The 11,067-nt window shown below is 49.1% G+C and overlaps 7 protein-coding genes across 7 annotated transcripts; 3 read left to right on the top strand and 4 right to left on the bottom strand.

Moving 5' to 3' along the window:
• Positions 1-560: 560 nt before the first annotated feature.
• Positions 561-1,577, bottom strand: COCCADRAFT_28715 (uncharacterized protein; the record flags this gene model as incomplete). The annotated part of the gene is made up of 1 exon (XM_007717094.1): positions 561-1,577. The coding sequence occupies one exon, from the start codon at positions 1,575-1,577 to the stop codon at positions 561-563; it is 1,017 nt and encodes a 338-aa protein (XP_007715284.1).
• A 485-nt stretch (positions 1,578-2,062) lies between these two features.
• COCCADRAFT_104024 (uncharacterized protein) lies at positions 2,063-2,305 on the top strand (the record flags this gene model as incomplete). Its single annotated transcript, XM_007717116.1, has 1 exon — positions 2,063-2,305. A coding segment is annotated over one exon (243 nt), but the record flags the coding sequence as incomplete, so codon positions are not given.
• A 42-nt stretch (positions 2,306-2,347) lies between these two features.
• Positions 2,348-2,836, top strand: COCCADRAFT_104023 (uncharacterized protein; the record flags this gene model as incomplete). Its single annotated transcript, XM_007717115.1, has 1 exon — positions 2,348-2,836. The coding sequence occupies one exon, from the start codon at positions 2,348-2,350 to the stop codon at positions 2,834-2,836; it is 489 nt and encodes a 162-aa protein (XP_007715305.1).
• A 215-nt stretch (positions 2,837-3,051) lies between these two features.
• Positions 3,052-3,838, bottom strand: COCCADRAFT_28713 (uncharacterized protein; the record flags this gene model as incomplete). The annotated part of the gene is made up of 2 exons (XM_007717093.1): positions 3,052-3,618; positions 3,671-3,838. 2 exons carry the CDS (start codon positions 3,836-3,838, stop codon positions 3,052-3,054), a joined length of 735 nt encoding a protein of 244 aa, XP_007715283.1.
• Positions 3,839-4,978: 1,140 nt separating this feature from the next.
• COCCADRAFT_104048 (uncharacterized protein) lies at positions 4,979-5,218 on the bottom strand (the record flags this gene model as incomplete). Its single annotated transcript, XM_007717114.1, has 1 exon — positions 4,979-5,218. One exon carries the CDS (start codon positions 5,216-5,218, stop codon positions 4,979-4,981), a length of 240 nt encoding a protein of 79 aa, XP_007715304.1.
• Positions 5,219-7,428: 2,210 nt separating this feature from the next.
• On the top strand, positions 7,429-7,975 carry COCCADRAFT_39382 (uncharacterized protein; the record flags this gene model as incomplete). Its single annotated transcript, XM_007717113.1, has 2 exons — positions 7,429-7,702; positions 7,824-7,975. The coding sequence occupies 2 exons, from the start codon at positions 7,429-7,431 to the stop codon at positions 7,973-7,975; spliced, it is 426 nt and encodes a 141-aa protein (XP_007715303.1).
• A 174-nt stretch (positions 7,976-8,149) lies between these two features.
• Positions 8,150-9,799, bottom strand: COCCADRAFT_28711 (uncharacterized protein; the record flags this gene model as incomplete). The annotated part of the gene is made up of 1 exon (XM_007717092.1): positions 8,150-9,799. One exon carries the CDS (start codon positions 9,797-9,799, stop codon positions 8,150-8,152), a length of 1,650 nt encoding a protein of 549 aa, XP_007715282.1.
• Positions 9,800-11,067: the final 1,268 nt, after the last annotated feature.

The following is an 11,067-nucleotide window of genomic DNA, read 5'->3' as shown; positions in this document are numbered from 1 at the left end:
TACATAGCCAACGGCTGATACAGGACTATAATGGAATAATAATAATAATAATAATAACATTAGTCCTTCTATAGTGAATAATTATTTCGAATTTTGTTATAAGTCCAGCGTTATCGCGGAGGAATGAAGACATGATAGCTTCGGCACTAAATAAGATAACGAGGTATTCTCGCCATAGCTACCTAAAGGCAACATTAATCCATGTTTGACGAGAAACCTTGTGTGCTAAGAACGGCTAACCATGACGCAATCTCGGTACTTCGGCGACAGATGACGTAGTAGGTGGGAGGTTAGGCCGGAGATGCTCTAGAGCGAGAGAGTGGTTAATATGAGCGCGCGCTGAGGTGGGTGAACTGTCGCAAAGGCACTGTAGGCAAGACAGGTACATAAGTAGCGTACATGCAAGCAAGATGTAGAAGAAAATTCCAAATACTACGATTCCTGTTTTACTATTATGGTTACGTTGTAATAGTCATGTAATAGTAGTGAAATTAGTGGGATCTTGACGATTTCGGCCACCGGATGAGCCCACTTCCATCCCTACTACCGTACATCTCTACTCAAGCGCTCGCCACCCTCTCCTTACCCCACACACTCAGTGCCCAAACCCCCCTCACAACCCCCTCCTCCTCATAATTCCCCCTCAAACTCATCCTCCCCTTCTCCCCCTGCCACCGTCTCAATTCCTCATAAACCCCCACAAGCACATCCTTAAACTCACTACTCGGCCTCCCCCTCCACGCACACCCTCCACCCCCAATCTTACTACAACACCGCTCGACTACTAAATTCACAACTTCGTGTCTGCGGGAAGGAAAGGGGTGTGGAGCGGGGAAATGCGCGATGCCCTGGCTGATCAGCACGGTGTAGAGGTGCAGCAGGTCGAAGTAGCGGACGGAAGCCGGTGCGGCGGCTTGCATGATGAAGTCCCAGGAGATGTGATCGGAGTTTAAGGGGAGACAGGCATTTGCGCGCCAGATGAGGCGATTTATACGCGAGCTTGTTGTGAGCCATTTGGGGAGGACGGCGCCTGCGTTCGCGGTTAGACGGGCGAGGCGGACGAGGGGGATGGCGAGACCGGCAGCGATGTCGGGTCTCCCTAAGGAGTCCCAGGATGCAGAGATGAGGTTGTAGCAGTCTAGCACTGGATCGGGGGTTTGGTCTGGGGAGGGACGTGTGGTGCGGATTGTGTGTGTGAGGGCGGGGATGATGGCTTGGTTGAGGATGGAGGTTACGGAAAAGGAGCCTCTGGGGTGGCTTTTCCAGAGGTTCTGGAGGTCTGACCAGAGTTTTCGCATGAAGACTTGGAGACGCTCGTTGGGTTGGTGACAAAGTTCCTGCCATATCGACTGTACGTTGAAGGAGCCCCGGGGGTTGGGCTTCGGGACTAAGATATGGCGACATGTTGGGCAGGCATTTGTGTTGCCTCGACCGCTGGTAAGCCATTTCTTAATACAGTTGTGGCCAAATATATGCTGGCATGGGAGCGCTACAGGTTGGTGAGTCGTGCTGAAGGGCTCAGTGCAGATGCTGCACGCATCGACTGGGTGAAGCTGAGTGTTGATAAATCTCTCCATTACGAGGTCATGAACAGATTACAGTTGAACAAAGAACCGGAATGAGAGGCAGAAATCACCTCTCGCATTAAGGTAGGTCGACATGTTCGTGAATCCGGATCAGGCATGAATCGCAGGTGTAAACGAAGTGTTTGTAAAAGGCCAAGGGCGAGAAGTTTGCAGCTTCACTAATATCGTCTCGTTTGGAGGCATGAATATAAGCGGAATCCCATAAATAGTCAATGGAAGACTTTTCTGATGAACATTTTTGCATCGTTAGTTGCCTTGTCAAGTTTCCACCCTAAGTAAATGTCCTGTTGCTTAAAAACTTCCGTTAGTGATACGAACATCACTCTCCGACTGTTTCAAAATAAGGACAAACTACAAATACAGCAAACCTTAAGAGAATTGCTGGAACATCCAACAGCTTCAATAAGTATCGTGCAATTTGTTTTTGGTAGACACGTGTTCGTGTCGTCCTTGTGTCGTTGCCATGTATTCACATCCAGCGTATCAGTGGTCAAACGCCGCAGCTGAACAATGACTCCAACAATTCATTGGCCATCAACGCATTGTCTAACACAACGTCCCTCGTTTGTCCTTCACCGCTCCAATCACAGCGCAGATCAACGCGCAATCACCCACACAAAGTCCTTGTCTCGCAATCAGTAAAGAAACTCTCACACCTCTTATTTACAGCCAACATCTACTGCAACATACCTCCCAGCACTGCAAAAACATCTCCATAACCCATACACACACACCATCTCTCGCTAGAAATCCAGGATAAAATGTATTACGAACCAAGCATAGACCCCCTAGAGGAGTACGAATGGAGCAAACTCCCCTACAAACTCACAGTTCTAGTCCCGCCACGCCCACCGCGCCGCTGGATGTCGCTAAGACCAGGAGGCACATCGACTCGCCAAAATGCGCATGACATCCCAGAACTGCCGCGTCCAAACTCGCATGCTGACTTTAGCCGCGTGTCGCTTGAAGACTTGCCGGGTTTGCCGACGAAAACGGTGGTAGTGAAGAGCGATGCGTTTCCGTGGGATATGCGGTGTAGGCATTCGCGAGGTGCGCATGGAGCGGCAGTGGGGGTAAGAGGATGTAAAGGGGGATGTTATGTGTTGGAGAAAGGAGGTGAAGTAAGCAGCTGGAAGTGCGCGAGCAGCGAGTGTGAAGGGCATGTGTACTGCGGAAAAGTGATGAAAGATAAAGATGGAGTTTGCTGTTTTGGGAAAAAAGGGGAGAGACTGGTCTGTCTTGAGCCATGAGAATGAATTATCAAAATCCGGGAAAAAGGTCTTCTTAGTTGAAAGTATGTTTACTTGCGAACGGTGGTTTCAAAACAGCATGAGAATTTTATATCATTAAAAAAGAGTAAATAACTGGGTATGATAGACTTTGGGCGGTTCGTGGTGTCGGTTTCGTGACGCGGAAAACTACTCGAGGTTTTTGAAGTAGGACGGTAAAATCTCCTCCAAAACGTTTACAAGAAGAAAGCAGCAGCGGCACCGAGACCTGCCAAAGCAGGAACCATGGTCATCAATGGCGCAGCGTTAGTAGCCTCAGGGGCTGCTGATGAAGCCTGGGAAGTACGGGAAGCTCCAGAGCTAGCAGCCTCCTCTGATCCGGAAGAAGTGGGCTTGGCGGAGTTGGTAGCGGATGGCTTGGAAGAGGTGACTGAAGCACTGCCGGCAGAAGGTGTAGCAGCTGCAGAAGCGCTGGGGAGCAGGTTCTCACCAGATGTAACGACAACCTGAACCATGTTGAAGTAACCGTCTGGCAGTGTCGTAGTAGTGGTCGTGTCAAGATCTCCCTCACTGCACAGCTCGTCCTCAGAATCGGCGCTTGCACATGCTGAGCTGATGGCGGCCTCGAGACCCTTTGTCGACATGGTGCATGTAGCTTCCTGATCATCGGTGTTCTGGCGTGTGCATTGTCCCATGATGGTGACAGTCACACCTTCGTTCTCGGCCACAGCATTGACTGCGTAGAAGGTGTTGCCTTGAAGAGTGACTGTCTGGCCTATCTCGGCTGCCGCACCTAGGTCTTCCTGAACTTGATATAAGTATGTGTTACTAGAGCCAAACTTTATCTCTGCTTACGGTCATGCCCTGAACGTCAAGAGACATTGTAGTACGATCATTTTCAACAGCGATTACGGAAGCAACATACGAAAGGCTGTAGCTTCCGGTGCCCGCCATCCATGCCGAAGTGGTCAATTGCGCAGCCGCGCATGAGACAAGAAGAGCGGTGGAGTAAATCTTAGACATTATGCTGATTTGGGTGTTTTGAACCGGGATTGGTCTGTCGTTGGAAAAGAATGTGCGATTATTAGGCTAGGAACAACAAGCAGTAACGAGCGAAGCTTAGCTGTGAAGGCGTAGATCGGGATACCGCAGTCTATTTAACCAGGAGGACTTTGGCTGTCTGCTTGCATGACAGCGGGAACAACGCACGATGCAGGCGGCCTTAGGCGCACAGCCCCTGGATATTGATCCGCCTAGTACATTTTCAGGCTGATTGGCCACTAACCTGGGCTAGCTGAAACCCATTCCAGATCGTTGCCTAGAAGAAATTATGGAAAATTCTCCACAATAGTATGTATGCAGCAGAGCAGGGCATTCATCAGAATGGGCATCGCACGAGGCTTGCAGCGCTGTAAATGGCTATGGTGTTGAACTGCTGACAGTGATCTGGCCAGCGATCTCAAGGTCCAAAGGCCCTTGCTCTTCTGGTCCGCCATGCATAGCCTCTGCTACACTGATAATTCAGTTGTGTATTGATCCTATCGCTAGGGTTCGATGATTTGAACGGCTTGGCCTGGTGTGCATTCGTTGAGGCGTGTTTCGGGCGTCGCCTTGCGAACCAATGCCGGGGTGATGGCAATCTCGTTAAGCCAGCCTGGAGTTAGCGCGCCCTAGCACAATATGGAGCAAAGGGGCATTGCCGCCATCGGTTCGACGAGAGCGCAATAGAAGCCGGATCACGTTGTGGACGTCAAGTTCAAGGTGTATAGTTGACGTCCAAAAGAGCAGGGAACATAGATCTTGAGAGCGACATGCGCCAAGACTTTATGACATAACATCACACCAGACGTCGATGATCAACGCATCGGTCTCGACTGCTGCGGCCCGCGGATCTCGTCAAATTGAACAAGGATTGATTGCGCAAAATTACAATAATGAAATGAGCCGGGTATCGATAATAAATAGCACGGAAACGCAACGCTGACACCGCTCTGTACGCAATCAATATCGCCACAGGCCTTCACGAAGCACAAAACAGTGCCCCGATATAGCCAAAATCAGCTTGCATCTCTCCGACCAATGCAAGCCAGTCACCAAGTTATCCTTCCACCACTTCATCTCCCATCAACTTCCTTTTCTTTTGTCGCTTGGTTGAGCAGTGTCTTAGGCTTCGTCGTTGTAGTATTGCGCGCCACGACGCATACCACTCGAAAAATTGTAGTCGTCATCGTCGTTGTCTCGTGCTCGAAGAAGCTCCTTGCTCCAGCCCTGGAATGGCTTCTTGAGCGCAGATCGAAGTGAAGAAGCTGACAATGCGTGGTGCTGAACCGACGAGTTGGATGGGCCAGGGGTTGCGGTCACAGAAGAGCTACGGCTCGAGGTTTTGGAGGTTGATTCGACCATGGTGAGTATGGAAAGAAAATAGCGAATGAATTATGTTATCTCAAGAGTCGTATTAATGAAGGACGTTGCGTAAGTTGAAAAGATGGTATTTGAACGACTGATCTGTGACTTGAAGGTTCTGCATTGTGGCGGTATATATGCGTTTGCAGACCGTGATTTTGCACCAAAGCAAAACCGAGCCATCGCCGAATGGCTTCACATGAATAGTTGCTACTATCTTGACCCACATTAAGAGCCTCACCCACATGGTCGCTGATCAGCCGGGCCCCGTTACTCCAGCTCTTGATTGGCGCGTGGTGTCGATTAAAACTCGGGTATTCGGGATTGCTCGGCGAAATTGAGAATTCGGGAGTACCCGGACACAAGATTTGACAGCTCAAGTCGTCATTGGACGATAACAGGTTTTTGCAGCTGTCTAAAAGATGGTTCTTTAGAATCTAGAAAACATAGTTCAAAATTTCGACGCCTCCGGTGAATATGCCATAACTCGAGAGCCGGGCGCAAACCACGTGATATATCCTCGCTAAAAATAATATCAAAAGGGGGATTCGCTATTGGTAGTCCACTGGATTGCTCGCCCGACGATGAACTGCCCATCGGGATTTGAATATAACATCTCATTATTGTTCAAGTCATCACCATCATGAGCTACGAAATTCCCACTCTGGTAGAGGCTCGAGGTAAAGTGGATAAGGGTGTGCCCTACAAAACACCAGTACAATACAACAGCTGGGCAGCAACATCGTGTAGCACTATCACCATGCTTGCTATTCATCAATGCAGCATAAAGTCACTCAGATCTGCTGCAGTTTTCAGAGACTCAACTTTTTGTCGTCAGTACAAGAGTCGTGCGCATTCTTGTCACAGCAGGTGCAGCGTTTCTTAGTGTGTAGCCTCTTCGCAGGCGTCGCGCCGTCTTTATAACTACCACCCCCTATCTTGGCCACTACAGCAGCGACTCAGTTAGACTTAGTGTCGCTCTATTCCATTACCACTCCCCCTTACAGAGAACCCTTCATGACAATCATCAATATTCTCATTGGCTATCATACAAAGTCAAACGCACATGATCTTACCTTCACGCCCGCATAGTCAACACTCGGTGTAAAACACAAAAGAAAAAGTAAATGCACAAACACGAGCGTGCAGTCAGATCGCGCACCGTATCGATTGAGTTATTTTTGCAATTGGACCAATCAAATGAAGTTGGCAGAAAATGCCCTTACATCGTATTGCTTACTTTCTCCACACCGCTGGTGGCTATAATTAGCCACTAGTAAGTAATGTGAGTGCGGAACATCAGCACTTACACCTCTTATCCAACCAGAGCACCTTGCGAACTCTCCGAACAATTCCAAAACTTTGAAGTCGGGATGATGAAATTGTCGCCCACATTACGCCACTGGCGATATGATGCTTAGTATTGTATAATTTAATCATAATGTACATCAATTTCGGAACTACTCATCCGTCTTACACGTTACATCTGACATTCGTGTACCTACGGTGGTTAAGTAAAAACAAAAACTTGAAAGTCAAAAACTGGTTGTGAAGATCGTTATACATGTGCGAAAGGAGATGCGGAGATACATGTCTGAGGATCTAGTAAAGTTGCATGTGGAATAGGAAAATTGTTGTGCAGCGTTCATCCCTTTAATCTGCACAGATATTAGCCGCACGAGAAATCACAGTTAACCTACCCAAATAATATGTGACCTAAAAAAAGACCACTCTTGCCTCTCTTCTGCCCCTCCCGACTCCGCATTTCATTCCGGTTCGTCTACACCTCTGCACAGCTCCCGGACTCATTTCCGTCTGCACTATTTGCGCCACAAAAAAGAAAATATACTTCAAATACGTGAAAATTACTGCCTTAGGTCCAGGGCGAGTTTCTAGACCGCCCGATATGTGGCTTGACGTTAGAAGATCGTGACATTGAGCTTTCGTACTTCCAAGCACGAGTAAAGCCGAAGCCACTTCTTGGCACCGATCAAGCTTCTCCGACACAAGTAAATCTTAAATCTTAGTTACGAGAAGCATCGGCTATCAAGGGGGGGGGGGCACAGGTAGACTAGAGGAGGGAAAAAATAACATATAAGACACTGCCGCCAGGACAACCAGTTCCAACATCACCACAGCATTCCATCTACCATTCTTTACTACAATACCCTTCAACCCACCCCAGCAACGACAAAAACAACACAGCAACCATGCAATTCACCACCACCGCCCTCCTCACCCTCATCGCGGCCGTCAGCGCCGCCCCCTCCATCTCAGACATCGGCTACTGGAACGTAACCATCTACCACGACTTCCACACCGGAGCAGGCTATACCGAGAAACTGCACGCCGAGTTCAACTCCCCTTACTACAAGAAGCCCCTCGTCACGGACTGCACAGCCAGTTATACGTTTCGCAACGGACGTACAACACCCGTCTGCACGCCCAACTCGCTTACTTATTCATACGATAATCAGACTGAGAGTAAGTTCTCCCCTTTCCTCCCTTCATCTCTTCTGTGTGTGTGTGTGTTTTTGGTTCGGGGATGGGGATGAGATGGAGATAAAGAATAGCTTGGCTAACGAAAATTCTTTTGCAAAAACAGTCTTCAGTATGCGCCAGTGCATTACCAAGCCAGCCAAGTTGGTCGCGACGGGAAACCACAAGGTTGACATCAAGGTCAATGGCGGAAAGGATCTTCGTCCTTATACCGGCAACTTCATCGTCCCTGTTTTGGATCGTGAGCCTGAGAAATAAATTGGTGGATGTGAGATTCACTGGTGTGGATAGGTGGAGGAGGGCAGGGAGGGGAGGAGAACGGTTGAATTTGCAAATCAATTGGTGAGATAGGTGGTGATTACGTTCTAGATATATATTTTTTTTTCCCCAAATAAAACAGATTACGGTTTTTGAAAAAATAAGCCCCGCGATTTAGATGTCTCCCCTGTATTTCGCTCCCGCACCACCAAATGTGCCGTGGAATCCGAAGCTCATAGGTCCATGCATATCTGCTCTGCCCAAGACGCTCAGGTCCTTTGCTTTGAGGACAAGTAGGTAGCTCTTCTCCTTGTATCCGTCAAGTACTACACTCAACAGAATACCGTCGTCTTCCTCGGTGCCCTCTGGATCAGCAATGAAAATTGGCTCACCGGGCGTGTGACCTTCCACCTCCCAGAAGATAGACTTCATCGTGTGGTTATCAAATTTGACGATGCCGTCGAAGAAGGTTGATCGGAGACGGTCAGCACAGCCGTAGGTGTAGCGGTGGGGACGAAGGAGGTAGGCTGGGTTGATGGTGCCGAGTTCCATGGAGTTGAACTTCTCCGCCTTAAATACAAGTTCAGCTGGCAGAGGTGTTGTAGGAGGCAAACCGGCGTCGACGCTGGGGAGGCGGAATCGTGTCTGCATGGGGAGACAAGACATGCGCTTCTCGCCGTTGAATTCTGGTGTGTCGATGGAGGAAATGATGTTGTCATAGTAGAAGCGCTTTACAACGTCGAGGTTCTCGAACATGCTCAGTTCCACAATGACGTCGGTCTTGCTCTTATCAGAGGCAGACGGTTCTTCCCAGGCATTGATGCTATGGAAGCAGAAGAAAGGGTCGCTCTCAAAGGTTGCAACCAGACCCTTGTCTGATTTGCGATCGACGACGTACCAGCGGGCTTTCGAGTTGGGATCGAAAGGAGCAATGGCGTCGACAATGTTCTTGTGCCACAGAAGCCCAATGCCGTTCCATGTGATGTGAGAGTTCCAAACGCAGACAATGACATAGCTCTCAGACAGGAAAATAGAGTGAATGTATGCTGGTGTACCGGGGAAGGTCGCAAGAATTTCTGTTTCTCCTGTGGCCGCCGATACGCGGAAGACGCGATATGTGCAACCAAGAGCACCGAACTCGAGATTGAAGTTGTACATGTCGCCCGTGTTGGGGTCGGACTTTGCATGCGCGGCGGAGAAGGGCCCTCTGAGGTCTGGGTGGAGGGCGGATTGGCGAGCATACTCCTTTGGCTCCAAAGTCTCAGGATCAATCAACTTGAGAGCGCTAGAATCTGTCTTCGCACACAGCGTCTTTATGCCACTGGTATGATTGCTGGTCTCGAGTGGCTTACCACGGGCAACCTTTTCGCTTCCAGGCATGTTGATTGATAGAGTCACTCCAACGTTCTTCTCGTTCTTCAGCTTGGGTACGAATATGCTCATGACCTTTTGGAAGAAGCTCTCGCAGGGGTCGCGCTTCGCACCGAAAGTCGCAGTCTCAAGCTTGCCGGTGGTGCGAACCATGTTGATGTACTCGTCTACTGTACGTCTGGATCGATAAGTGACTTTGGGAGTACTGCTACCATCCGGGAAGTCGATCTGGAAGCGATGGACGCAGGAGAAGCCATCGAACCAATGTTTTGCTGCCCATATTTTGCCATCGTCTGTTTTCGCCTTGAAGCCCAGAGGTCCTGTCCTGTAAAGAACACCTGCAGCATATCGTGGGATGTTACCGTGAACGGCGAGCTCGACGGGTTCGTGCTCTTGATAATCCGTGTCGAAGCCAGCAGTATTAGGCCAGACATCAGTTGTTGCGACGACCATATTGGGCTATGTCTAGAAAAGAGGTCGGGGTCGACTTGATCGGTAGTAAAAGACTTAAAGTGAAATGGTAGATTAGAGCTGAAAAGGAGATGAAGGTTGTACTTGAAATGAAACTGGCTCAAGATGTTCACTCTGAATAGTCCGAGAGTGAATGTAGTGTTGAAGGATGGTTTGTTGTCTGAATGTCGTCTGTTCCTTCATCTGGGAATTGCTCTTATATATAACGAGCCATATCAGGTGAGCTATGCCACAGTCTTGTGAAAGTGGATTCTACATTGCCCCTCAACGGAGACGCCGGGATGCCATGACATCTAGCGTGCGTATGGCGTAGTATGGACCGTAATGCGCTCTCTCAACGCCAAGTGCATACATCTCAGTCGCGTTCTTCAGCGCTTGTTTCGCCGATTCTGAGGATGATTTGCTTCTCAGATAACATGATTGGTGAGGGTTGCGGGTGATAATCCGGTATTGTGACTATTCCCCACACCCAAGAGATCTCTGAGACATCACAAAAATATCGCAAATATCGGTAATTGGTGGCATGAACGACTTCTGGACCAGAATTGCATGTAATGTGAACCCTTTCGACCGTACAAGAGCGATTCTTGGCGCTGCACTACGGGTCGGGCGGCTGAGTTGTGGCTGGTGTCCCACACGTTTGAGAGGAGGATGGAGGAATAAACCTCCGATGCTGTTAGTTTCGGCCGCAAGTCTATGCAACGGGCGGTCACTGTGACCAAAATGCTATTCTTTCCGAGCCCCTAAGCTGCATTGGGCGAATGCGGGGCGCAAGCCTGGTATGTCCTTTGCTCAATTGTGTAAATTGTGCCACAGGCGAAACAGAAGTTACGGCCGTAAGGAAGAAAGTTAGCCCGTTGCTACCAGTGCGCAAAGTATAGGCATTTAGCAATGGAATTCATCTTTTTTTGTTATCACAATAAACTTGAGAGACGGTATAGTCAAGACCAGAGCCGAAGGAGTAGCAAAGATCTCGCAAGTTATGCTTGGTTGATATGGCTGACCTGCGCAATCATCAAGGTTGAGCGCTAGTCCCAATGCGGCGCTAGCGGACCAAACTCCCGCCGTTGCGAGCGGAAGGGCGCTGTTGCATCATCAACTCCAGACTCACTTTCACACAAATGGCCACTCACCAATACGTTTACACGTCCCCTCGCCGATTTCCAGGACAGTAAAAAAGTACTCAGTAAACTGAATCTCAATCGACTTTCTCCATGGGACCTTGAGCCAAGTCGATCCATCCGGAACGA

The sequence above is a fragment of the Bipolaris zeicola genome, assembly GCF_000523435.1.
Source record: "Bipolaris zeicola 26-R-13 unplaced genomic scaffold scaffold_165, whole genome shotgun sequence".
NCBI classification, from domain to species: domain Eukaryota; kingdom Fungi; phylum Ascomycota; class Dothideomycetes; order Pleosporales; family Pleosporaceae; genus Bipolaris; species Bipolaris zeicola.
Note: the sequence above shows the minus strand (reverse complement) of the source record. Positions and strands in the feature narration are given on the sequence as shown.